Source organism: Nicotiana tomentosiformis, chromosome 2, assembly GCF_000390325.3.
Source record: "Nicotiana tomentosiformis chromosome 2, ASM39032v3, whole genome shotgun sequence".
NCBI lineage: Eukaryota > Viridiplantae > Streptophyta > Magnoliopsida > Solanales > Solanaceae > Nicotiana > Nicotiana tomentosiformis.
The window spans coordinates 98,346,491-98,374,139 of record NC_090813.1 but is presented as its reverse complement, the minus strand read 5'-3'; the positions used below and the strand labels follow the sequence as shown (position 1 = coordinate 98,374,139).

At 37.0% G+C, this 27,649-nt stretch overlaps 2 protein-coding genes across 7 annotated transcripts in view; one reads left to right on the top strand and one right to left on the bottom strand.

The window, feature by feature from the left end:
• Positions 1-889: 889 nt before the first annotated feature.
• LOC104109460 (uncharacterized) lies at positions 890-10,863 on the top strand. The gene is made up of 9 exons (XM_009618773.4): positions 890-1,111; positions 2,134-2,464; positions 2,564-2,788; positions 3,226-3,485; positions 6,894-7,102; positions 8,093-8,218; positions 9,222-9,407; positions 10,043-10,180; positions 10,262-10,863. The coding sequence occupies exons 3-9, from the start codon at positions 2,733-2,735 to the stop codon at positions 10,373-10,375; spliced, it is 1,089 nt and encodes a 362-aa protein (XP_009617068.2). The 5' UTR covers positions 890-1,111; positions 2,134-2,464; positions 2,564-2,732; the 3' UTR covers positions 10,376-10,863.
• Positions 10,864-11,174: 311 nt separating this feature from the next.
• The window catches only part of LOC104109458 (cystinosin homolog), a 49,794-nt gene continuing 33,319 nt past the window's right edge, over positions 11,175-27,649 (bottom strand). The window contains exons 1-11 of one of the 6 annotated variants that reach the window (XM_009618764.3): positions 14,958-15,059; positions 14,776-14,876; positions 13,672-13,825; positions 13,435-13,567; positions 12,767-12,856; positions 12,531-12,655; positions 12,312-12,354; positions 12,054-12,171; positions 11,867-11,916; positions 11,644-11,733; positions 11,175-11,520 (exon numbers count right to left, since the gene is read on the bottom strand). In XM_009618764.3, coding sequence (XP_009617059.1) covers positions 11,494-11,520; positions 11,644-11,733; positions 11,867-11,916; positions 12,054-12,171; positions 12,312-12,354; positions 12,531-12,655; positions 12,767-12,856; positions 13,435-13,567; positions 13,672-13,825; positions 14,776-14,794 — 849 coding nt within the window. In that variant the 5' untranslated portion in view covers positions 14,795-14,876; positions 14,958-15,059 and the 3' untranslated portion in view covers positions 11,175-11,493. Of the gene's footprint in view, positions 11,521-11,643; positions 11,734-11,866; positions 11,917-12,053; positions 12,172-12,311; positions 12,355-12,530; positions 12,656-12,766; positions 12,857-13,434; positions 13,568-13,671; positions 13,826-14,775; positions 14,877-14,957; positions 15,060-16,911; positions 16,962-27,649 lie in introns of those variants that run through there. The other 5 variants (XM_009618766.3, XM_009618767.3, XM_009618768.1 and 2 more) reach the window with 5 other exon arrangements.

Sequence of the window (27,649 nt, the reverse complement as noted above, 5' to 3'; positions counted from 1 at the left end):
AAATCCAGGACCTTATGTAGATGCATTTTTAATAGAAGAACAGTAAACTAAAATTAGCTTACAAATTCTTAGGACTATTTTTCTGAAATGTCCTTAATATTTAAACTAAAAAACTAAAATCCAGGACCTAATTAGATGCATCTTTAATAGAAGCATAATTAACTAAAATTAACTTACAAATTCTTAGGACTATTTTTCTGAAATGTCCTTAATATTTAAACTAAAAAACTAAAATCCAGGACCTAATTAGATGCATCTTTAATAGAAACACAGTTAACTAAAATTTCTAAACACAGTTAGCTTATAAATTCTTAGGACTATTTTTCTGAAATGTCCTTACATAATCACGATATTGATTGAACCACAAACTCATTTCAATACCAAAAGGTTCTCAATAACTTTCTCACAAAAATCCGCTCCTTATTCCTCAGCGAATCAAGTTATAATCATTATTTTGGACATTTCACACATACTTGATGACAAACACAACATTGATCACGATTAGAGATATACAAAAAGAAAAATACATAAAAGCAAAATCGAAAACATACCGGTTAGCTGGTTCACTGCAAAGAAGATGACAAAGGAGAAATAGATTAAGTTGGATAAAGTATACACAGAGAATTGATATGGGCTGGGCAGGAACAAAATCTCAGAAAGAGTTGCATGGAGGAACGATATTGAGGGAGTGAGATTTTGCCTCTGAAATTTTGACTCTGAACTTAAATCGAGAGAAGCGTATAAATGAGGGTTTGGGAATAAAAGAAATAGAAGAAAGGGTAAAAATGTATTTTCGTATTAATTTTAATACAGTAGTGAATATTTTTGTTCAATATTAAAATTGGTGGACTTCTTCAGCTGCTTCCTCTTCGCTCAGAGCTATGGCGGCAGTTTTAAAGCTTCAAACTTTTCATTCTTTCCAACCGTAACCGCTTTTCTTATAGTCAGAGACTAACCAGTTTTTTTCTGATTCCCTGATTTGGAATGTCTTATGCTGCATGGTTCCGAGCTGCACGGAAAATCCACTATAGCTTTAGTATCCTCTCCAGAGTAAATTCTACTGCCTCAGCTTCAGTATTCCACAAAAAAAGCATCTGCAATGAGATTATTGGTAATCTTTTGTTTGTGCCTATTGATTTTGGTACTTTAAGCATATGTTTCAAAGTAAATACTACTCACTCTGTTCCACTTTATGTGATGTAATTACTATTTGGAGAGTCAAAAGAAGGTTTTCTTTGATCACTTTCTTGCAATTTTTTTTAAATATTTTGAATTGCTAACTATTGTGTCTAAAAAATAGTCAACGTGGACGTCGTACTCGAAACTACATCACATAAAGTGAAACAGAGGGAGTAGTATACTGAACGAGTAGAAACTTTAGGCTGAGTTAGAGGTGGCAAAATGGTTAAAAGGAAACAGTTATCCACCCATATTATCCATTAAAAAATGGATTGGATAATGAACTTTTTAAAAACTGGTCGAATATGGATAAGAACCATATTATTCACTTAAAAAATGGTTAACCAAATGGATAACTAATGTGTTTAACTTTTACATTTGTAAAGCCTCAAATTGGAGGTTCCTCAAATTTGAGAGACCAGGAATTCTCTCATAAGTGATCATATTCAAGAAGTTATGAATAATATGTATATCCATATTATCCGCCGGATAGCCCGTTTTTTATCCGTTTCAAATACGGATCGGGTCGGATAATTTATCTGTTTTTTGAATTACCCGTTTTCGACCCGCTCATATCCGACCGATCCGACCCGCCCGTTTGCCACCCCTAGGCTGAGCCTAGGAATCTTTTCTTATAGTTGGAGATGGCCAGCCTAGTATTCTGCTTCCCTCCTTTTCAACTAAGAGATTACATATAGTGTTAGAAGCCAACCAGCACAACCAGCACAGGAGGCCAAACATTCATTCTGCTAGAATGTTAATTTGTTGTGTACTGAAATAAAATGGAACTTAAGTGGATTAATATAGCCCACCACAACTATTTTGGGATGGATGTGTACTAGTTATATTGTTGTTTTTCTAATTTTGCTTATGTAATGCTTTTATTAGGCTTTGATAGATTTTGTGTATTAAAGTTGATACTCATCATAATCAGGTGCTACTTTTCTGTTTTAGGATTTCCATCAACGAAGATTGGTGGTGGAACTCCAGTTTCAGTATCAAAACATTATTTCTTTCAGAACATTGCGAAATTCTGCACTCTGTTAGGTCAAGAGAGGGCAGATGATGAAGTATTAGATAACGTTGCTTCAGATGGTGATGATGCTTGTGACAATGTACCATAGGACTTCAATATTAAAGCTGCTGCTGGTCAAACTGATGGTCGACCGCAAGCTAAACATTCCACTGAAGACTTGGTTGATTTTACATGGATTCATATTAACAAGCTGCCAACGGTTGTAATCATAGGACGACCTAATGTAGGGAAGTCAGCATTGTTTTACCGGTAAGTACAGCAAAGAAGATTTGAATTTGATTTGTAATCAAGTGCAAGGGAACCCTTCAGTCATCGTTATGTAATCATTAATTTGCTTTTGATTTGTAGTTTGATACGAAGGAGGGAGGCCCTTGTATACAACACTCCAACTGACCATGTTACCTGGGACATACGAGAAGGTGTTGCAAAATTGGGTGATTTAAGGTTTAAGGTGTTGGATTCTGCTGGCTTAGAAGCAGAGGCTTCTTCTGGTTCTGTTCTCCGTAGAACTGCAGAAATGACTGGAAATGTGCTGTCAAGATCTCAATTTGCACTCTTCTTAGTTGATGCAAGGTTGAATTGGAAAAGAATTTTACCATATGAAAATACAAAATCTTGGTTTCTTCAATATTATCTTTTCTCTTCTCTGTTGATTATCAGATAGACAGTTATGGTAACTCTTTTTTTCTTTTCCAATAAATTACTTATAAAGAAGAAAAAATATAGAATTTTTCGAAGAATAGGACAACGAATATGCAAATCTTCCAAGAAATTTAACGTCATTCATTGTTCTAAAAGTCCATGCGTTGGCTGCAATAGATGAGATTCCTTATTGTCTAATAGAAAAAGGATGAAAATTCTGCTGAAAAGGTATTTGCTAAAGTAAAGCATATTTAATCACATAATCACACGCCTCAAAGCTGGTAGCTTGTGAAACTTAAACTTTGCATACTGTATTACTAAATTCTTTCTGGATGCAAACATTAACTATCCTTCTGTATCGTGACTAGAGATGGACTGCAGCTTATGGATTTGGATGTTGGAAAGTGGTTGAGGAAGAATGCACCTGGAATGAAGACTATTGTGGTGATGAATAAAGCTGAATCGCTAGATGACTATGACGGTTCTCTTGCAGCTGTTGTCGGTGAATCTTATATCTTAGGATTTGGCGATCCCGTTGCTTTTTCTGCTGAAACTGGACTGGGCATGGCTGAACTTCATGAAACTCTTCGACCATTACTTGAAGAATATGTGCTCCAAAACGTAAATGGTAAGAAACTCATGCCCAGAGAGAATTTTTGTGCTTGGTAATTATCCTCCTTTATCTGAATCTTCTTGTCCTTTTCAAGGTTTTATTTCAGAGGAGGAATTTTTTCCTCGTAAATGTCTTGATCATCTACCTCTTTATCTCCCTATGCTTGCCAGTGAGTCTGCATTCTCTAGTGACATGGAATCGCATCTTCATTTGGCTTCTTCAAATGTTACCTTTGTCTGTTTTGAGATTAGTTTGCTTTTGCATGGTCAAATTGAATATTAATCTCAGCATCCTTGCTAAAGGTATCTCTATCAATATTATGAGTGCATGGATCTGGTTGCTGTTATGATTTGTGTGGATTGTTGAAAACAGCTCAATATGGCTAGTAACTTCTAGAACCATGTTACTGATGTAGTTTAGTAACATCATGAATATGTGATACTCAACCCTAAAGCATTACTCCTATGATCATTTAATTGCTCAGTTGAAGTTTAGTGTACTGTGCAGAAAGAAGATAATATTTTTAGGTTGGTACAAATACAATAAACAACTTCAGCTACTTAAGTGAAACTGCAGAGATGCATGTCATTTTGGATTTGTTCTCAAAAGATTAAACAAACAGTATTAGAAGCTACGTAAGTGAGACTGGAAGCTAATTTTCTCTCTTTTAGCTAAGTTATATATCTCTTTTGTCCGCATAGAGGATGTAAAATGTGGCCTTATTTTTAGTTTTTTTATTTGTTAGCCTTGTTGGCACATTTGGAGCCTTTTATTTAAGGCCTTGTTGGCCAAATAATGGCCTTGTATTTTGAGAGGATGTGGCCAATTGTTGGACAAGCATTTCTTTCTTCTCTTCCTATATAATGAGGACTCTCTACTCATTTGAAAACACACCAACAAGACTTGAGTCTTCATTTCTTGTTTCTTCCTTTATTAAGAGTGTTTTGTATGAGAGTTAGTGTTGAGAAACACTTGTGTGAACCATTTCTTTGGAGTGATCTTATGAGGTTATTCTCTTAGGATATTTGGAATTAATTAGAGTGTTTACTCTAATTTTGTACGCTCTTTTGTACTCTTATTGTTATAGTAAATTGCTCCTCTCCGCTTGTGAACGTAGGTCACTTTGACCGAACCGCGTTAAATTTGTGTCTTCTTTATCTACTTTAATTGTCGTTGTTATCAACTTCCATTGTCTTTGTTATTGCCATTATATCGTTGTTTGGCTATATTCCGCACTACCTGGGTTCTCGATCCTAACAAATTGGTATCAGAGCCGGATCTAACCGGGTTAGTTTCAATAGCCAAAATGACTCTAACAAAGACCTATGTTGAGAAATTTGATCGAAGTGCAAACTTCGGAATGTGGCAATTAAAGATGGAAGCTATCCTAATTCAGGATGGCTTAGACTTGGCGTTACAAGGAAAGGAGAAGAAGCCGGATAAAATGACGGATGAGGAGTTTGCAGTCATAGACAAAAGGGCAAAAGCAGGTATCATTTTAAATCTCTCAAATGAGGTTTTACGTGAAGTTTCTGTAGAAACCACAGCCAAAAGCATGTGGGAAAAATTGAAAACCTTATATATGAAGAGGACGGTGAAAAATAGACTTTACCTAAAGTAGAAGCTTTATACAATTCGTATGGGTGAAGGTACCTGTATTCTCTCTCATCTTGACACCTTTGATTCCATTCTTATGGATTTGAGTAATATAGATGCTGAAATTAAAGATGAGGATCAAGCCGTGTTACTGCTTTGTTCTCTACCCCCATCTTTTAAGCATATAAGAGATACTATGCTTTATGCAAAGGATAATATCTCTTATAAGGATATTAAATCTATCTTTAAATCAAAAGAACAGATAGATAGTGATATTACTGGGGAAGCTAGTGGAACTCAAACGGAAGTTGGCTTGTTTGTTAGAGGCAAATCCGACTCCATATCCAGATACAATAATTTACAGTGTCGCTATTGTCATAAGAAAGGTCACAATATCTCTGAATGCTATAAACTGAAAAATAAAGAAAAACATAAAGAAAGAATAAATGAGCACAAAAATACTGACACCGCCGAAGCTAGTGTAGCAACTGATGAGATTGAGGGAACTATATTTTTAGCATCTGAAACTAGTTTCAGATTAGACAATGAGTGGATTTTAGATTCCGGTTGTTCATATCATATGTGTCCTAGCAGAGACTTGTTTTCTACATATGATTCAGTTGCAGGTGGAGTTGTCCAACTGGGTAACAATGTTACTTGCAACGTTATTGGCAAAGGTACAATTCGGTTCAGAATGCACGATGATGTGGTGAGAACTCTTCCCTTGGGTGCAAATTCACTAGTGAAGGTGGAGTTTTACAAGTTTTTCAAGATGCTCTTGTGATCATGAAAGCACACAGATCTGGTTCGTTGTATACTTTATTGGGCTCCACTGTTAAAGGCCCTACTGCAGTTTCGGTATCAGACAACTTGTCTGATTTTGATGGCATTAAATTTTGACATATGTCCATTGGGGCTTTTGCGGAGAAGGTGAAGCAAATTTACTATATCAGCCAAAATTAGGCCAAGGTGGAGATTTGTAAAATGTGGCCTTATTTTTAGGTTTTTTATTTGTTAGCTTTGTTGGCACATTTGAAACCTTTTATTTAAGGCCTTGTTGGCCAAATAAATGGCCTTGTATTTTGAGAGGATGTGGCCAATTGTTGGACAAGCATTTCTTTCTTCTCTTCCTATATAATGAGGACTCTCTACTCATTTGAAAACACACCAACAAGACTTGAGTCTTCATTTCTTGTTTCTTACTTTCTTCCTTTATTAAGAGTATTTTGTATGAGAGTTAGTGTTGGGAAGCACTTGTGTGAACCCTTTCTTTGGAGTGATCTTGTGAGGTTATTCTCTTAGGGTATTTGGGATTAATTAGAGTGTTTACTCTAATTTTGTACTCTCTTTTGTACTCTTATTGTTATAGTAAATTGCTCCTCTCCGCTTGCGGACGTAGGTCACTTTGACCGAACCACGTTAAATTTGTGTCTTCTTTATCTACTTTAATTGTCGTTGTTATCAACTTCCATTGTCTTTGTTATTGCCATTATACCGTTGTTTGGCTATATTCCGCACTACCCGGGTTCTCGATCCTAACAGAGGAGATAGGATGGGAAGTGGAGAATGATATGAGAAACACTTCTATTTGGTTAATCTCACTATGCTTTGCTTACTGCAAATGGAGTATATCTTAAATGAAGTGATGTATCTTCTAGAAAATATTCCTTAATGTGATTATACAGTGACCTGTCACATGTCAAGAGATATACGTACAATTGCAGAGGTACAAAGGCAGCATTCTTTTGTAGAAGTGTTTCTTTTTTCCTGCAGAGCTTATCAACTTAGCTTCTGATCTTTTCTGCTATTCTACATGTAATCTTTCAGATGATGAGAGCCAGGAGGATGACTCCTCTGAGGATATGGAGTGTAAATTGCCATTGCAGTTGGCAATTGTCGGGCGGCCCAATGTTGGAAAGTCAACCTTGTTGAACACAATATTGCAAGAAGATCGTGTTTTGGTTGGCCCCGAGGCTGGTTTGACTAGAGATTCCATTCGCGCTGAATTTGAGTATGAAGGAAGAACCATTTATTTGGTAAATATCTGTAACTCTGAAGCAAATATTGTCCGTCACTAGGTCAATTCAAGTTTGGCTAAAATATTTCTTTTGAAGAGTACTCTTGTAGATGTAAAACTCATTAGCATGACCTTCTTCAGCTTCATTGTAATGATTGCACTCAAAGAGATCACATTAAAAAAAGTAATCTTTTTTTTTATTCCTTAAAATTTTTAACCTTATTATTCCTTTTATTTTTCCTCTTTTTTTTTTCTACAAACAATATCATATTCTCCCCAACCCCAACCCCACCCCACCCCCACCCCACCCCAAACCCAAACCATAATTGTCTCACAAATTCAACCATGAAAAAAGAAGCAAAATTTATAGGCAAGGCCAACATCAGTAGACCTACATAGTAGATGAGCAAGATTTAAGTTCATATCGAAACTAAAAACCTGCAGCATTCTCAACAAGAATCCTCATTTGCTTCTTGACTAGAGCAGCAAGGTTACAGCCTTCTTCCTCTCCTACCACCCTTTCTGCAAGTGCTATCAGTACGAATTGGAGTCACATCCTCTATACGACCAATTTTCATTCCTAGACCCCTAGTGGGTAAGAGCCCTAAGAGCATACTGAGCAACAGGTCCAGGTGTTTTAGTCTTGTTTGCATCTCTGAGAAGCATCTTATGCAGCAAGCTTAGCTGCATATGGGGAAGATTCATCCCTATCGGCTTTGACTTTCATACCAATACGAACCATTGTTTCGACAAATAAGTGACATAAAAGTGTCATTGAATGACGCAAAACAATGTTGTCAAAGGTTCATTTAAGACGTGCTTTAGCCCTAAATCTCACAAAAGCTCAGGAAGGGGGCTTCGCTTAGCTTAAGTTGTGCTTCAGACTTCAGTATAGGCATGGCACTAAGACATATGCCTTATTGCCCATGAGTTCTTTTTTGAATAGAGGCTCCTTGATTTCTGTATTTGCATGATAGGTTCTGATGTTGAGAGGGTTTAATTGTCTCAGGTTGGCACAGCAGGTTGGTTGGAAAGGACAAAACAGGACAAGGGCCCAGCATCTTTAAGTATTATGCAATCAAGGAAGCACCTTATGAGAGCACATATAGTTGCTTTGGTCCTCGATGCAGAAGAGGTTTGCTAATTGTGATGATCAATCTTTTTGGTTTTAGATTCATGAATTTGGCCCACTTAATGAATTTGCTGTGTGATAAACGATTAAAATTGCAATTCTAATAAATTGGCTTAGATGCACCTAACAGTGTGACATATTTGTCGGTGAAATGGGTGAAAACCATGGAGCCCAGGGTTCAAATCCCAATAGAAACAAAAAATGCTAGGTGAATTCTTTCTTCCCATCTTCCTAAGCCTTGGTGCGTAGAGTTACGGTACCTATGCTAATGGGAGATAGCGGGTACCCAATGGAATAGTCAATGTTGAGCGCAAGCTGGCCCAGATATAACCATTATAAAAAATATTTAAACAAATAAAGTGGTCTCGATCTATGAGTATTTGCAACCTTATTTTTCGGCAATGAAGGTTAGTCCATTTCATTGTCTTTGCTGATGCAGTGTTTGTTTCAGTTAGTTTTAATGTGGAAAACATTACTGTGCTTTAGCTGTTACTAGAAATTCTGTGAACCATAATCTTCTTCTCTGTCTTCTTTCTGAGAACTGGACAACATTTTAACTTTTGTATCTCTTGCTTGAATAAGAATGACGGAAAAGGCACCCAAAAGTGTGGCCTAGTAGTCACAAAGGGATGGTGAAGAGCTGTTGGTTCTAGTTTAAACAGTGTCATGAAGGAATGACTTGCATCAATGTTTCATATATATAACATCCGATTGGTGGAAACAACCTAGAATATTGGCTGAAAATTGTAACCCACACCTATAATATAGGAGATGTATCAAATGCAATGCAACATATAGCTCTATGCCTGCTAATGGACTGACAATTCAACGGGATTTGTGTAGTTGCTGCTCTACCTGAGTCATGATTAATCTGCAAAAGTTTTCCTTGTTTTTTCCCCTCCTTTAGTACTATTGTGGTATAAGTAATTTCTATTTCTGTGTTTCACGCATCTTTTTTTCTAACTGCCATGCAACTATTCTATATTTTTTCCTTTATAATGATTAGATTGCAAAAGCTAGGTGGAGCATAAAGCATGTTGAAGTAGTTTTAGCGAGGCGAGCAGTAGAAGAAGGACGTGGTCTGGTTGTGATTGTAAATAAGATGGATCTTCTGAGAGGGGAAGAAAATTCCAAATTGTACAAACGCGTAATTGAAGTTGTACCCGCAGAAATTCAGACAGTTATACCACAGGTTTGTCAGTGTGGAAAACTATAATCTGTTGTTGCAGTTATCCTACTGTTTATTTCAATGTTTCTCATGCATCTACCTTTGGAGGAGCTTGTCCACCATTCCATAATACAAGTGAATTCGTGGCATTTCTATGTCCCTAATATGTAAGAATTTTTTTTATAGGAGGATATCACTTCTATGGTAGTCAGTGATTATCTCAAGACATTTAGGAATGGGGGGTTTCTTGTGATTGTATAAGCAGACTATGTAAGGAAACATGTGTAGACAAGTAACCACGGGATTAATCTTTATCAGTTCCTTCTCTTTCTTTCTTAAAAAGAAATAATGCAGAATCGGAATTTACTATACTTAATCTTGTATTACCACTTGATTGATGAGTATGCTATTCAAGGACAACTTCAGTTTCTCCTTGAACAAAAATTCTTATTAAAAGAACAAATTTTATGCACTGATAACAATGTAGTTACTCTAGCTGATAATTGGGACATATAATTTTGTACTGTATGTCTTATGTTTCCTTTTCCTATCTTTTGATGCATGTTATCACTTTAAAAATAGGTAGATGACCTTCGGGAGAATACTTAGTTAATTTCAGTTGTAGAATTTGATTCATCATTAAAGCAATTTATTTGCAGGTAACAGGAATACCTGTTGTATTTGTTTCAGCACTAGAAGGAAAGGGTCGGATAGCTGTCATGCGTCAGGTTGTTGAAACATATGAAAAATGGTGTTTGAGATCGCCAACAGCTTGTCTTAACCGTTGGCTACGCAAGGTATACAGTTTCCCTAAATGTGCCACACCAGGCCAAGTTATGTGTTTGGGTAAATAAATGTTGATTGACAATGTGTGGCAGGTCATGAGCAGACATTCTTGGAAAGACCAGGCGGCTCAACCCAAGATCAAGTATTTCACTCAGGTGAAAGCTAGACCACCGACTTTTATTGCATTTATGAGCGGAAAAACTTAGCTCTCAGAGACAGATTTGAGGTTCCTAACTAGATCTTTGAAGGAAGACTTTGATTTGGGTGGGATACCAGTCCGGATATTGCAACGAACTGTTGAAAGAAATGGTAGGACTAAAACCAGCAGCAAGAACGAGCAATCAACTAATAGAGCGGTGGAAAGGGTGGTCTCTGACAAAAGAACCATCCTTGCTGTAGAAAACAGTATTACCAGTTGAATTATCCAAACTTTAGCTTATCAATGATCATAACTTAATTTGGAGGAAGATAGAAATAGAGTATATTTGGTCTTTGCAAAAGTAGGTGTCCATCTATTTGGGTTGGGTGCCCGGCAGTGGCTTTGTACTTGCCTTTTTAATTCCGTCCTCTGCTGTCTCAATTCTTTCTCTTCATTTTATCCTGAAATAAGGATATAAGTTTTTCCAATTTTATTGACCTGCTAAATTAATCTACTAGCTTGTCAAGCGTAATATAAGATCCAACATTCACGTCATTGATGTCCTATATTATATAGTTCGAATTGTTGGAGAATACACTCATAATTGCTGCTACAAAAACTTCATTCGTGAATTTTCATTAGTCATTAAACAAAGATCAAACATATTTTGTGGGCTTGACCTTGTAGAATGCTTCTGCTAGTATCAAAATACAATTGCAGGCACGGCAACATACAAGTTAACTGGACAAAACTGGAAACATTGGAGTAAATTTTCAACAACAAAAAAAAAAACCTTGTTTAATGTCATAAGTGGTGTCTGGGAAGGACTTTACCCCTATCCTATAAAGGTAGAGAGGCTTTCTGGATGAGTAAATGTTAGTTTTATTATTAATTAAAAAAACTGCACCAAGCAAGTGCTGAATTTACAAATACGATAGACTACATCTTCTTTTAACTACGTTTCGATTCAATGAAGTCCATGACAGTATTGGACTTATATACATTATGCATTTTACATAGAATGCATAATGAATTTGTATTGGAGAAACGTCTAAACATAGAATCCACTTAATCATGCGTGAGATCTTTGTTCTGCCTCGGGGAATTTGTGCTCCCAACTCTAGAGCTCAGTATACTTAGAGAAAGAGCAAATGAATATGTTCGGAATATCACTAGCTATAGCCATCAGCATCCCTCAATGTCCCTTGGTGTCTACAGGCAGAAATATAGTCTTTACTTAGCATATCTTTGCATACTTTATCAAACAATACAATAAACATTTTACAGTAACGTATGTGGATGATCTAAAGATTTAAATAATGGGTTCTTGCTTACCACATCAAAATCAAGAGAAGCAACTTCTTTCCTAGAAGGATAGAGCACATAATGTTGCACAATGAAGAGAATGTCAAAGAATATCGACACCTGCAACATTCATTTCATCAAAACCACATAATTGTCTGTGCCTTAACCTAGTAATTAGAAGCAAGAACAGGAAACAAAGAGAATCTGATCAGAAGTGTAGTAAATAAATGGAATATAAAGAAAAATTACTTACCAATGACAATAATGTCTTGCCGATGTTTCCATAAAAGTTCACCCAAGAATCTGTACAGAAAATAGTTCGGAAATATTTATACATTAGGCACATATACAGAATCTCATAGAATTCTTTAACTAGGTAAAAAACAGAAATAGCAATGTATGTTAGTCGAACGCTATATAATTGAAATGCTGAAACTCACGTTGATCTATGGATTGCACTGCCATCTGCCCATAATTTGTTAATCCTCCAAACAAATCCAGCAAAATGTTGCCAATACTAAATCCAATTGTGCTCTTTCGCCGGAAATTCATAACAGCCTATAGATTTTTTAGAGCCAACAACTTTAATTCAGTATAAACATATCACAAAATCTTGTAATTTGAATAGAAGAGAACAAAATCACAAGCAATTCATATAGAAGTCTGAGTTTATTCCCTTCAACCAGAGCAACAATTACCTGGGGAATGTACTTAATTACTGTCATAACAACCTGCAATGTGCTGCAATTAAGATATAGAACTGTGAGAATTTATTGTTATAGTGGTTAAATGGATAAAGTACTGTTACCTTAACTTGACCAAACAAACAAATTTATTTTATTGTTATGAAATTTTTTAAACATGAAGAAAAGGGTGTTAAGTAGAACTAATTGTGGATTTAAAAGAAAGTGGCTTACTTGAAGCAGGAAACTAGAAATAACCAAGAGTGTTTAGGGAAAGCCACAAAAACACAAACTGCAACACTCAACCAAGCAACAGTGACAATTGCAATAGCAGTTTTTGAGACCTTCTGATTTCCACGCTGTAAAAAGAAATATGTACTGTTTATTAGCACCAAGTCATAAACTCACATTTCAGTATGCACATAATATTTGAGCTGTAAAGAGTAAAAAAAAAATAATGGTATACTTACATCATAAATAGCAATCTGAAATAAGGTAAATGCTGTTAAAGCAACAGCATGAGTAGAGAAAGCCACATCATTGGCAGCTACAGGTATCATCTGAAATTAAACAATGAAGGTAGTCAGCAGTTCAGCACATTAGTCATTAAGTTCACTATAAAACATAGTATCAACTTAATATGAAGAAATAAAATAGAAGGAAAGTTTGTGATTTTAGTCCATCAAATATCTAAAAAAAATTATTTTGATCCTCGTGATATTTAGTTAAACATATATAGCCTTCTATTAATTAATCAAATTGTGCACTTTTACTTCCAATACTTATACATCATAGGTTTAGTGAATTATTAATTGTTCAACTGTTTAATCACAAATGTATTGTGCAAAAACTGAATTAACATATTTCCTATATAAAGGGGCAAAAACATAGTATTTTTATAAAATTGAATATATAATGTGCTTAACCAAATATCATACGGGCAAATTCAGTGTTTATAACCAAATGAATTATAGCTTTTCAACATTGGAACAATTGTTGCAATTCAATATGGTATCAAAACAAGCATATGAGCAACCGTAACATATTTAATGTAAACAGTTCAACGTGTTTGCGCGGTTCAAACAATTCAATAGAAAAAACGAAAAGGAGAAAAGGATTTGAGGGTGGTGTTATAAACCTCGTTAGAGCCATATCGACGATGATATTGCCTCTGAACGGCAGAACTGAAGAACATGAAAACATTGTAGATGAGATAGGACGAGTGCTTTGTCAAATTCAACACCACAAAATCAAAATTCAACCCCACCACACTGTTTTTCATTCAAAAAGATTCACGTAAGAAACATAATTATTAAGCAAAGAAAAGAACTAGTAGTAAAAGAAGAAATAAATTATGTAGAGAAGAAGCACAAACCTTTTCCTACGGAAATTCAGTACGACTTGAGGATAAAAGCTAATAGACCATAAGACAAACGCAATCCATCCAAAAACATTGTACAACACTTCCAACGAAACTGAATTCCACGACCCCATCAAAATCAACCTCTTTCTTTTAGATTCTTTTGTAACTTCAAAAAACAGGATAATATGTAATCTTTGTTCGTATCAAATACTTATCGCTATTTATAGAAAATAAGCTAAAAATATGGGTTGCTCTGTAATTAGATGCGAATCCCAATGACAGAAGTTTCAGTTGCTGACGAATTAAATTTTTCCAAAAATATTACATCTATGTAATGAATGTGCCCCATATTACGACAGTATTCATGTCGCTTTCTCCCATTATCCATATTTAAGTAATCGTAAATAAGCCTATGTTCAGTAGGATTATATATATTTCCTAAAACAACTATGTTCAATATATAAATTGATAAGCTAGAAAATAGGGTTAATAGTTTAGAAGCGATCAAATTGCACAATTTTTTCGGATGTGTCTGAAGGGAAAGTCAACTTAAACTTTTACACTAAATTTTCAACCATATGTTAATAAAACCTTATGCTTTTATAGTCTTTACGTTTAAATTGAAGTTTTGTATCCTTGTTCTAAACTGGTAGCGAAATTTTAAGTCAGACTCAGGATTTGAAAGTGGCCGGTGAATAAAAATTTGAGCAAATGTTGAAGTGAGATCGAGTCCAGATTCCTGACAGCTCACTATCCTGAGGGTATGTCCGCCTCTGACAAGAGGTAGTTATTTGTGGGGGTGGGAGGGGAGGGGGGGAGACAAGAGGTGGCTACAAAAATGAAATGTCTTATCTCTCATAAAATATTTTGAATTTACATCCGCAATTCATGAATTTAAAATTTTAAAAATGGTAAAATTTATACCAAGCTATTACTACTTGATAAAATGGTGCTATCAAAGATCTTGAAGTAAAATAGCGTTGAATAACGGAGTAATAAAAAATGACTATTAATTTCTCAATTTTTGTTGGATTAAACAAGGTTAAAGAAAAGAGAAAACATGTCTTGTTGCACTTTGTTATTCCATTTTGTTTCAAGCCCAAAATGTATGACTACCATCTTCGGGCTTTTGCATCTATACCCAGTTTTTGAGATCACAATTGAACCTATATCCGATATCCGCCATGTCCACTTTGTTCCTAACTCAATCCTTGTCACTATAACAAAAAAAACCAATGATAATGTCTCTCCTACATTAATTCAAGAGATATAGTCATAGGGATAAATTAAATCTATACCTTGCTATCACAGTTGAGTTGTAACTTGCAAAAATATTCCACTCTTCCTAGCTCTCGGTTCAAGAGAATCCCTGCTAATGTCGAAAAGCCCTCTATACTGTAATGAATTTTCTCTTAGTTATCTCAAGCTAATTGTTCACCTATTTATTACTTTAGGTATCCCCTTTAGGTCTTGCCCGTGACTAGGATGGTGGGCTTGGCCCACTTTATTAGTATAAAATATTTAAATTGTCAGTTGCCTAGCCCTCATTAATTAGACCATCAACCAATCACTTTATACCTATGTAAATAATAATCCCAATTAAAAATATATGTACATGCATATTAATACTCGTGAAAATTAAATAAATTATAACTAATAAAATATCAGGTTATTACATTATCCCCACTTAAAAGAATATTCGTCCTCGAATGTTAACCGACTTATACCCTATAAAAGAGAGGTATGAGTACTTCGTCGTTACACTCATCTTATCTTTTCATATTTACACTACATACGCCTTGTGCATCTTGTTTATTATGTCTAGTCATTGCAAAGAATCTCGGCGGTCCACCCGCTTCCTGAATACTTTGTGCACCTTGTTTATTATGTTCGCGGGCACCTTGTGCACCTTGTTTATTATGTAACATCCCGGACTTTAGACAAAGTCCTACGTCGGCAAAACACAAGAGGGATGGTGAGTATATAAGTTAACCAACCTTAGACCCTAGTGAAGCGTTTTAAACTCGTGAGGGTCTAGGCCCAGAGCGAACAATATCACTAGCGGGCTAGACTGTTACAATTCACCTGCCAAATTAATCTACTAGCTTGTCAAACGTAATATAAGATCCGACATTCACGTCATTGATGTCCTATATATATAGTTCGAATTGTTGGAGAATACATTCATAAGTGCTGCTACAAAAACTTCATTCGTGAATTTTCATTAGTCATTAAACAAAGATCAAACATATTTTGTGGGCTTGACCTTGTAGAATGCTTCTGCTACTGTCAAAATACAATCGCAGGCACGGCAACATACAAGTTAACTGGACAAAACTGGAAACATAGGAGTAAATTTTCGGGATAAGTACAAAAAAAAAAAAAAAAACAGTTTAATTCCATAAATGGTATCTGGGAAGGGTAGTGTATAGGCAGACCTTACCCCTGCCTTATAAAGTTAGAGACGTTTTCTGGATGAGTAAATGTTAGTTTTATTATTAATAAAAAAAACTGCACCAAGCAAGTGCTGAATTTACAAATATGATAGACTACATCTTCTTTTAACTATGTTTCGATTTAATGAAGTCCATGACAGTATTGGACTTATATATACATAATGCATTTTACACCAAAATGACTGTACACAGTTTACGCATTTGATAAAACATTTATTGCTATTTCTCTCTAAATGCTCCACACAATACCAGAAGGAATTGCATTTCGCAGATTGGAGAAACGTCTAAACATAGAATCCACTTAACCATGCCTGAGATCTTTGTTCTGCCTCGGGGAATTTGTGCTCCCAACTCTAGAACTCAGTATACTTAGAGAAAGAGCAAATGAATATGTTCGGAATATCACTAGCTATAGCCGTCAGCGTCCCTCAAAGTCCCTTGGTGTCTACAGGCAGAAATATAGTCTTTACTTAGCATATCTTTGCATACTTTATCAAACAATACAATAAACATTTTACCGTAACGTATGTGGATGATCTGAAGATTTAAGTAATGGGTTCTTGCTTACCACATCAAAATCAAGAGAAGCAACTTCTTTCCTAGAAGGATAGAGCACATAATGTTGCACAATGAAGAGAATGTCCAAGAATATCGACACCAACAACATTCATTTCATCAAAACCACATAATTGTCTAGGCCTTACATAACCAGTAATTAGGCTCAAGAATCAGATACAAAGAGAATCTGAGATAAGTGTAGTAAATAAATAGATAGATATAAAAGAATATTTCTTACCAATGACAATAAGGTCTTGCCGATGTTTCCATAAAAGTTAACCAAAGAATCTGTACAGAAAATAGTTCGAAAATAAACATTAGGCACATATACAGAATCTCATAGAATTCCTTTACTAGGTAAAAATGTAACGACCCGACTTGTCATTTTAAGAATCTATGCCCCATTCAGCTATTTAAGGTCCCGAGCAACTTCGTAATATGTATTATGACTTGCATGTGCGGTCGTTTGATTTTCGAAAGATTCAGAATTTAAATTGAAATAACAATTCTCATTTTTTAAGCTTAAATGAAAAGAGTTGACCGAAGTTTGACTATTGAGCAAACGATTTCGGAATAGAATTTTGATAATTTCAATAGGTCTGTATGATGATTTTGGCCTAGGGTGTATGTTCGGGTTGAGTATCAGGTGGCCAGGAGTATTTCGGCGCTTATTACTGAAGGTTGGCATTTTTAAAGTTTAAGAATTCCTAAGTTTGGGTTGAAGTGAATTTTGATGCTATCGATATCCGTTTGGGATTCCAATCCTGGGAATAGCTCTGCATGATGATTCTGGTCTTAGGGGAGCGTCCGGATGTGGATTTGAAAATCTGTAGGTCATTTCGGGGTCATTTAGCAAAAGTTGGAAATTTGAAGGTTTTTGGGAAGTTTGACCAAGAGTGGACTTTTTGATATCGTGGTCGGATTCCGATTCCGGAAGTGGGAGTAGGTCCGTAATGTCAATTATGACTTGTGTGCAAAATTCGAGGTCAGTCGGATTTGATTTGATAGGTTTTGGCGTCGAATGTAAAACTTTGAAGTTCTAAAGTTCATAAAGCTTGAATTGGGGTGTGATTCATAGTTTTGATGTTGTTTGATGTGATTTGAGGCCTCGAGCAGGTTCGTGTTATGTATTGGGACTGGTTGGTACGATTGGCCGGGGTCCCGGGGGACTCGGGGTCCCGTGGGCCTCGGGTTTGATTCGGGGTGGTTCCGAACCAAGTTTGGGTGTTTTGATATTGTTGGTTGCTGGTTCTGGTGTTGTTCTTCGCGTTCGCGAGGAGCCTCTCGCGTTCACGATGAAGGATTTTGCTGTTGGGACTTTGTTCTTCGCGTTCGCGAAGAAGGAAATGTTGTTGTTCGTCTTTTGACTTTGGAGGCTCATATCTCGCAATCTATAAGGAATTTTAAGATGATCCAAAATTAAAAGTTGTAGCCCTTTGTATCTAGTTTTTAGAAACGTAAGCCATTTATCATTTGGAGTTGTGTACAAAAAGTTATGGTGGATAAACCATAGGCTATCTGGGAAGAGTTTGGAAATCTCTATTGCATAGGGATAACTTTGGAAGCTTATATCTCGCAATCTATAAGAAATTGGGAGATAAGCAACAAATGAAAGTTATATTCTTTGGAGTCTAATTTTCAAAAAGTTAAACCATTAATCATTTGGAGTTTTGTACAAAACGTTATGACTATTATACTAGAGGCTGTCTGAGAAGAGTTTGAAAATGGCTGTTGAAGAATTTGTTCATCGTGAATGCGAGGGGAGTGTCGCGAACGCGAAGAACAAACCCCTAGGCAGCATAATAAAGTCCAATTTAGTCTCATTCTTCCATTATTGGACCAAGGAAGCTCGGGTGAGGCGATTTTACGAGAGTGTTTCAAGGAAAACAATGGGGGTAAGAATTCCTAACTTGATTTTGGTTAAATTACATGAATCTATTGCTGTTTTATCACTAAATTAGTGAATTGGGTTGAAAATGGTAGAAATTCTCTAGACTTTAATTTATGATTTGAAGGGCGATCCGTTATCGGAATTTGATAATTTTGGTATGGTTGAACTCGTATCAGAATGGGTGTTCAGATTTCGTAAAATATTTGTTGGATTCCGAGGGGCGGGCCCCGTGTTTTCTTTTTAGAATAAAATTTTAAGTTGGTATTTTATTATCCGGAATTATTTCCGATGAGTTTTAATGAAGTTATACAATTAGTTTGTTTAGATTTGAGCTGTCCGGAGGTCAATTCAAGCAAATGAATATCGGCCTAACTTCAAAAAGGTAAGTATCTTGCCTAAACTTGTGTGAGAAAATTTTCCCTTAGGCATTAAGTCTTACGTGGAGATTGTGTGATTAAAAATCATGTACGCGAGGTGACGAGTACGTACTTGGTTTATATGTGCAAATTATATCGGTTAAAATTCGTAGACACCCTTATGTATTAAATTGGAAAATTGTTGAAACTTATTAAATCCTTTATTTGTCATGCCTCTTTTCCTTGTTTGACGAGGTTGTTTTTATATGATAATTTGATATGATTTCCACTTATTTTTTATGTGAATTCTGTGTTTGTTGAGTTTCCATTTCGTGAAAATAATTTCATTATGAATTTTTCCTTTGCAAATAATTTATTAAATAATTTTAAAAGGAGGCATTAATCTATTTGCTAAAACTTTAGATTAAAGAAGGCGTTGTTCCTTGATGAATTACTTTTCAGTTCATGTCATTGAAATTGGTATTGAGTTATAAAGGTCATAAATCATATTGAGGCGAAGTGTTAAATTATAAAATATTATTTTATTGAGTTTTTCACTCCCGGATATTTTGTTAAGATTTTTGTGCGCATTATGGCCGAGTCGTGAGCTTCTTATTGTGGAAAATTAATGTATTGTTGATTTATGTGGAAAGTTATAATATTTGGACACCTGATGTGCAATATGTGATATTTTATAATATTTGAGCACTTGATGTGCAATTTGTGATTGTCACGACCCGAAATTCCTACCTTCAGGATCGTGATGGCGCGTAATATTTCACTTGCTAGGAAAGCCAACGTTAAAATAATCTTAACTATTTTAAAGCAAATTTAATTAAATAGAAGTCAAATTACTGAAATAAAGTGTGGAAGACCATAAATACCGAATTATCAAAATACATCTCCGAATCTGGTGTCACAAGTACACGAGCTACTAGGATAATACAAATAAAGGTCTGAATAAAATTCAAGCTATTTGAAAGATAATACACAGCTAAGATAAGATAGAAGGGGACTTCAGAACTGCGGACGCTGTGCAGTTATACCTCAAGTCTCCTCTGGGTAGTTGAATCCGAGCAAGTTTATGGTACGTCGCTGGGACCAACTCTAAAATCTGCACAAGAAGTACAGAGTGTAGTATGAGTACAACCGACCCCATGTATTCTGTAAGTGTCGAGCCTAACCTCGATGAAATAGTGACGAGACTATGACAAGACACATACATAAACAACCTGTACAAGTATATACAAATACGAAGCAACAATAAAACAATAAATAACATTTTATAAATTTGGGAGGGAACATGCTAAGGGGGTTGATATAATAATTTTAGCAGGAGAATTATCACTTAGCAGCCAAATAATTCCTCAACAATAAAATGAGCAATTGATGATATGAAAATGGCACGACACCACTCTTCGTGCTTTTACTCTCATTTGGCATGGCATCACCCTTCGTGCTTTTACACTTTCTGAAAATGACACGACATCATCCTTCGTGCTTTTACACTCACAAATGGCATGACAACACCCTTCGTGCTTTTACACTCACAAATGGCACGACAACACCTTTCGTGCTTTTACACTCACAAATGGCACGACAACACCCTTCTTGATTTTACACTCTTACTTACCATGACAATGATATTATAAATAATAAAAATAGCACGGCATCACCCTTCGTGCTTTTACAATCTTCCTTACTATGAAAATAATAATATAAATTTGGAAGAGTATTTAAATGCGGGCATATGCACTTATCAATCTATTCAATACCAGAATACTGACTTCACCTTCCAAAATATTCAACAATAATTAAATGAATAATAATTTCACGAATAATGATCAAATAATCAATAATAAACTTAAATAAGAATATCTTAATTAAATAGGCAATTATTCATAATAAACAAATTTCACCCGCATGCTTTGACTCAACCACAATGCATAAGTACTCGTCACCTCACATATACATTATACCCGCACATTAAATCACGTAGCAAATAGACAACTAAGTCCTACTCTCTCAAGTCAAGGTTAACCACGACACTTACCTCACTTTGCAACCAAATTCAAGAATCCAATAAGCCCTTGCTTCGCGAATTGTCCGAAATCCTAAAATCTAGTCATAAACAATTTAATATACTCAATACAAATCGTAGAAATTAATTCCATATGAATTTACTAATTTTTCGGATTAAAATCCGAAATTCATCTAAAATTCGACTGTGGGGCTCACGTCTCGAATCTCAGAAAAACTTACGAAATTCAAACACCCGTTCCGAGACGAGTCAAACCATACAACAATTATCAAATTCCGATGTCAAATGAACCTTCAAATCTAAACTTTTCGTTTTTGGAAAGTTTTACAAAAATTCCAATTTCTTCCATCTAAATCCGAAATAAAGGATGAATATAGACATGAATTTATGAAATATAATCACTTTTGGTTATAGAACACTTACCCAATTCCAAGTCGTGCAAAATTCCTTTGAAATCGCCTAAATCCAAGACTCAAAACTCAAAATTGAGTAAAAATGGCTAAAACCCGATTTTATGTATTCTGTCCAGCATTTTCGCACCAGCGGACTATATTTTTGCACATGCGGCTTCGCATTTGCGGAACAGGGCAGCTTGTCCAGTGGCCGCATCTGCGCCCAAAAATGTCGCACCTGCGACATCGCAGAAGCGCCTAGTGACCGCAGAAGCGGTCTTCCTCACAGAAGCGACTCGTCCATCACGGATGCAGTTGCGCACCTGCGCTCATTTCTCCGTAGAAGCGGAGCTCGGCAGGGCTGTCCAATGTCACAGAAGCAATTGGAATTCTGCAGGAGCGACCACGCACCTACGCACAAAATGTCGCAGGTGCGACACACCAGAACCAGCACTAGGCAGCAAGTTCCAATTGCTCTGTGACTCGTCCGTAACTCATCCGAGCCACTCGAGAACTTGTCCGAATATTCCAACAAGTCCCGTAACATAATGCAGACTTACACGGGGTTTCAAATCACGTCAAACAACATCAAAATTGCGCTTCACACCTTGATTCGGACTTTTGATTTTTTAAACTTTTCACTTTGCAAAACTCATGCCAAAACATATTAAACGAATCCGGAATGACTTCAAATATGGCACATAAGTCATAAATGACATAACAGAGCTATTCCAATTTCCAAAATCAGATTCCGACCCCGATATCAAAAAGTCATTTTCGTTGTCAAACTTTGGAAATCTTTAGCCTTTAAATTCCTAGTTTCCGTTAAATGGCCATAACCTGAGCTGGGGACCTCCAAATTAAATTTTGGGCATACGCCCAAGTCCCAAATCATGATACGGACCTACGGAAAGTGTCAAAATACTGATCTGGGTCCGTTTGCTAAAAATATTGACCAAGGTTAACTTAATTAAGTTTTAAAGCCCCATTTCACATTTTAATCTATTTTTTCATATAAAAACTTTCCGAAAAATTATACGGACTGTGCACGCAAGTTGAGGAATGATAAATAGTGCTTTTCAAGGTCTTAGAACACAGAATGTATTATTAAATTTAAAGATGACTTTTTAGATCATCACAATGATATGTTGTAAGATTTGAGCACTTGATGTGCAATTTTTGATATATTGTAATATTTGAGCACTTAGCAATTTGTGATATGTTGTGATATGTGAGCACTTGAGGTACAAGTTATATTATGCTGTGATATTTGGGCACTTGAGGTGCGATTTGTGAAATATTATGATATTGATACGCATACGGTGATATAAGGTCAGGGTATTGAAACACATGCAGTGAGATAAGGGTGGCTTGAAACGCGTGGCTAGTAGGGAAACTACTAGAAGTCATGAAATATAATACGGGTGGTTAAAACGCGGGATGCCATTTCGGGAAAAATAATTTCTTTAAAATTAAATGTGAAGGCTCCCGCGATGATATAGGAAAATGAGATATTGTGAATTTATTTATGATTTGGGACTACGAGGTGGTACCTCGGGAGTGCCCTGTTGATATTTCGTATTTATATTCTTGTCTTTGGTGACTTTGGTTCATTTAATATGTAAATTGTTGTCTTCTTCCGTGATGTACTAGTTGACTTTATTATTATATGTTTTGTGCTCCTTGTTGTATTCTGTTGTCTTTGGAATTTTAGTACGAGACTGAAGTTTTAAAGTTTTTGGATTTTTACTGATTTTCGATGATTGAGTTGTTTTAAATAAAATAAATTACTATTATATTTTAAATTAATAAGTTTTACATCCAAATCGGCAGCTATCGGGTGCTTCATTTTAATTGAAATGTTATTTTCTTCACTCAAACGATTTTTAAAATAAATTCATTTCTTTGTTGATTTTTTACTTGATTTAAAAATTTTAAACTTACTTTATTAGAAATAAATTGATCATGTAGATATTATGTCACGACCCAAATAAACCCTCCGTAAGGTGTCGTGACGGCACCTAGTATTTACGACTAGGTAAGCCTAATATTACGAAAAATGTAAAGAAAATATAACATTTTAAAAATAAACAGCATATTGTGAATAACTAAAAGTAGTACCACTCGGCATATACAAAATAATTTCTCAAGACCCGGAATATCACTAAATCACAAGCTGCTATAACTTATGTAGCTCAATACAAAAGTCTGAAGATAATAAAGAAAGTTTCTAGGCGAGGGAGTAGAAGGGGACTCTGAGGATCTGCGGACACAAGCAGAAGTACCTAGAAGTCTCCTAGAATCAGCAGCACGCACTAACCCCGAGGCTGATAGCCCGTACCTGAATCTGCACACGAAAACATGTGCAGGAAAGGGTATGAGTACACCACAATGGTACCCAGTAAGTGCCAAGCCTAACCTCGGTCGAGTAGTGGCGAGGTCGGATCAAGGCCCTACCGGAGTAAATATAATAAATTAAACAGTAAAATATATAAGTAAAGTTTACGGTAACACAGTTAAAGAAATTCTTGAAAATTTAACAGTTAAGGGAACCCTCATCTCAGAACAAGGTAAACACAAAGTGGAATCTCCCGGGATATCATCCCGTAGTTCCGAATGAATATGCAGTACAAGGGGATCTCCCGGAATACGTCTGTTGTCCCAAAGTAAATATGCAGTGCTGGGGGATCTCCCGGAATACGTCCGTAGTCCCAAAATAAATATGCAGTGCTGGGGGACCTCCCGAAATACGTCCGTAGTCCCAAATAAATATGCAAAATAGGGGGTTCTCCCGGAATACGTCCGTAGTCCCAATTTAAATATGCAACGCAAGATGAAATGACGAGTATGTCATCGAGTTATATAATTTGCACTGAACACAGATAAGGAAAGTAGGGACTTAATTAAGCATGGCGCACAGAATATCAAATAGGCAGTTAAAATACGTAAGAATGCTTCTCTAATCTAAACTAAACAATTAAACTTATTAGTGCAATTTAATAAGGGAAAATAATTTATGATTTAGAAAGGAAAAACATGATTTTTGAAATAATAGCCCGTGTACGTACTCGTCACCTCACGTACACGACGCCCACACATCAATTAATATCAAACATCTTAAGGAAAAAGTCCCCAACACAAGGTTAGGCAAGCCACTTACCTCGACCGCTCGAATCAACTTGATATCACATTCTTGCCACGAGTATCCGACTCCAAATGACCAGAATCTATTCAAATTAATTGCATGATGTAAATATAACTACAAGTAACTAATTTAACTAATTAATTTGAAGCTAAAGCGTGAAATTAGGAAAAACTCCCAAAACGTTTCCCCGGGCTCACGTCTCGAAATCAAGTAAAAATTACAAATTATGAACAACCATTCACTCATGAATTCACTCGAACAAAAATCATCTAAATCCGACATCAAATTCCCATTCAAATCTCAGATTTTCAATTGGGGAACCTTTTCCCCCATTTCCAAACTTTTACCCTCAAATTCCTTAATTAGACGAGGAAAACAACAATAGATTAATGAAATATACACGAATTAGAGTTAAGAATCGTTACCCACTGATTTCCTCTTCAAATCCCTTGCAAAAATCGCCTTCTCCTGACCTAAAATTCGAATTGGTGAAAAAGAGGAATGAACCCTCGAAACTGCCTCTTCAACCCAGCGATTTGGGCACCTGCGGACCTAGGACCGCACCTGTGGACAAAATCATCGCAGGTGCGAAGGTCACTTATTCGGGTTGGGTCCGCATCTGCGGGCATTTCTCGCACCTGCGGTCCACACGGCGCATCTGCGCATTTCATTTAAGCGCCAGGTTCCGCACCTGCGCCCACGCTTCGCACCTACAGGCTCGCAGGTGCGGTCAAACTTGCACACCTGCGCTCTATCACCAGCCTCCCCAGTTCCGCATCTGCGAACTCCCTCCGCACCTGTAGCTCGCACACCTACGGTCTCCTTTCCGCAGGTGCGAAACACCAGAACCAGCAAAGGCACCAGATTTTTCTAAGTCCAGAATTCATTTCGTTAAGCGTTCGAAATACACCCGAAGCCCCCCGGGACCTCAACCAATCCTACCAACCAATCCTATAACACCATACAAACTTAGTCGAGCCTTCAAACCACATCAAACAACACCAAATACATGAATTATGCACGGATTCAAGCCTAAGAACTTAGAATTTTCCAAATTATACAAATGACGTCGAACCATGTCAAATCTAGTCTGAATGACCTCAAATTTTACACACAGGTCACAAATGACACTACAAACTTACATCCAGCTCCGGAATTCCATTCCGAGCTCGATATAAAAAATTCCACTATCGGCCGAAATCGCCGAAAATCTAACTTTCGCCAATTCAAGCCTAAATCTACTATAGACCTCCAAAACACATTCCGGACGCGCTCCTAAGCTCAAAATCACTCAACGGAGCTAACAGAGTCGACAGAATTCCATTTCAGATCCTTCTTCACACAGTTCCGACTACGGTCCAATTTCTAAGACTTAAACTCACCACTAGGGACTAAATGTCCCAAAACTCCCCGAATTCCATAACCAATCACTCCGGCAAATCCCAAAAACAGAAACAAATGTGGGGAAAGCAGATATTAGGGGATCGGGGCTCTAATTCTCAAAACGACCGGCCGGGTCATTACATCCTCCCCCTCTTAAAACAATCGTTCGTCCTCGAACGAGTATAAAGACATACCTGAAACTATGAAAAGATGAGGGTACTGGCTGCGCATGTCCTGTTCGGTCTCCCAAGTCGCCTCCTCAACCTGCTAACCCCTCCACTGGACCTTTACTGAAGCAATATTCTTTGACCTAAGCTTTCTGACCCACCTGTCCAAAATGGCTACTGGCTCCTCAATATAAGATAGATCTTTGTCCAAGTGGACTGAGCTGAAATCCAATACATAAGTCGGATCACCGTGATACTTTCGGAGCATAGACACGTGGAATATTGGGTGAACTCCTGCTAGGCTGGAAGGCAAGGCAAGCTCATAAGCAACCTCTCCAACTCATCGCAATATCTCAAAAGGACCAATGAACCTCGGGCTCAGCTTGACCTTCTTCCCGAATCTCATGACGCCCTTCATAAGCGATACCCGAAGCAGGACAAGCTCACTAACCATAAATGCCAAATCACGATACTTCCGGTACGCATAACTCTTCTGCCTGGACTGGGCTGTGCGAAGTCTCTCCTGAATCACCTTCACCTTATCCAGGGAATCCTGGACCAAATATGTACCCAATAATCGGGCCTCGCCCGGCTCAAACAATCCCACTGGGTACCAGCACCGCCTACCATACAAAGTCTCATACGGTGCCATCTGAATGCTGGACCGGTAACTGTTGTTGTAAGCAAACTCTACAAGTGGATAGTATTAGTCCCATGACCCTCCAAACTCCATCACACAGGCACATAGCATATCCTCAAGAATCTGAATCGTGCGCTCGGACTGCCCGTCCATCTGAGGGTGAAAGGTTGTGCTCAGCTCCACCCTAGTACCCAACTCCTGCTGTACGACTCTCCAAAACCGTGATGTGAATTGTGTACCTCTGTCTGAAATGATGGATACTGGAATACCATGAAGGCGGACAATCTCTCTGATATAAATATCAGCCAGCCTCTCAAAAGAATAAGTGGTCAACACTGGAATAAAATGAGCTGACTTGGTCAGCCGATGATCACCCAAATAGCATCAAACTTTCTCAAAGTCCGTGGAAGTCCAACTACGAAGTCCATGGTGATCCGCTCCCACTTCCACTCTGGGATCTCTATCCTCTGAAGTAATCCACCCGGCCTCTGGTGCTTATATTTGACCTGCTGACAGTTGAGACACTTGGACACAAACCCAACTATATCCCTTTTCATCCTTCTCCACCAATAGTGCTGTCTCAAATCCTGGTACATCTTTGCGGCACCGGGATGAATGGAGTACCGCGAGTTGTGGGCCTCCTCGAGAATCAACTCCCGAATCCCATCTACATTGGGCACACAGATCCGGCCTACATCCTCATCACACTGTCATCACCAATAGTCACATCTCTGGCATCAACTCGCCGAACCATGTCTTGAAGAACTAGAAGATGAGGATCATCATACTGGCGCTCCCTAATACGGTCATAAAGAGAAGAGCGAGCAGCCACACAAGCTAATACCCGGCTAGGCTATGAAATATCCAATCTCACAAACTGGCTGGCTAAGTCCTGAACATCTAAGGCTAAGGGCCTCTCAGCTACCGGAAGATATGCCAAACTCCCCAAACTCTCTGCCCG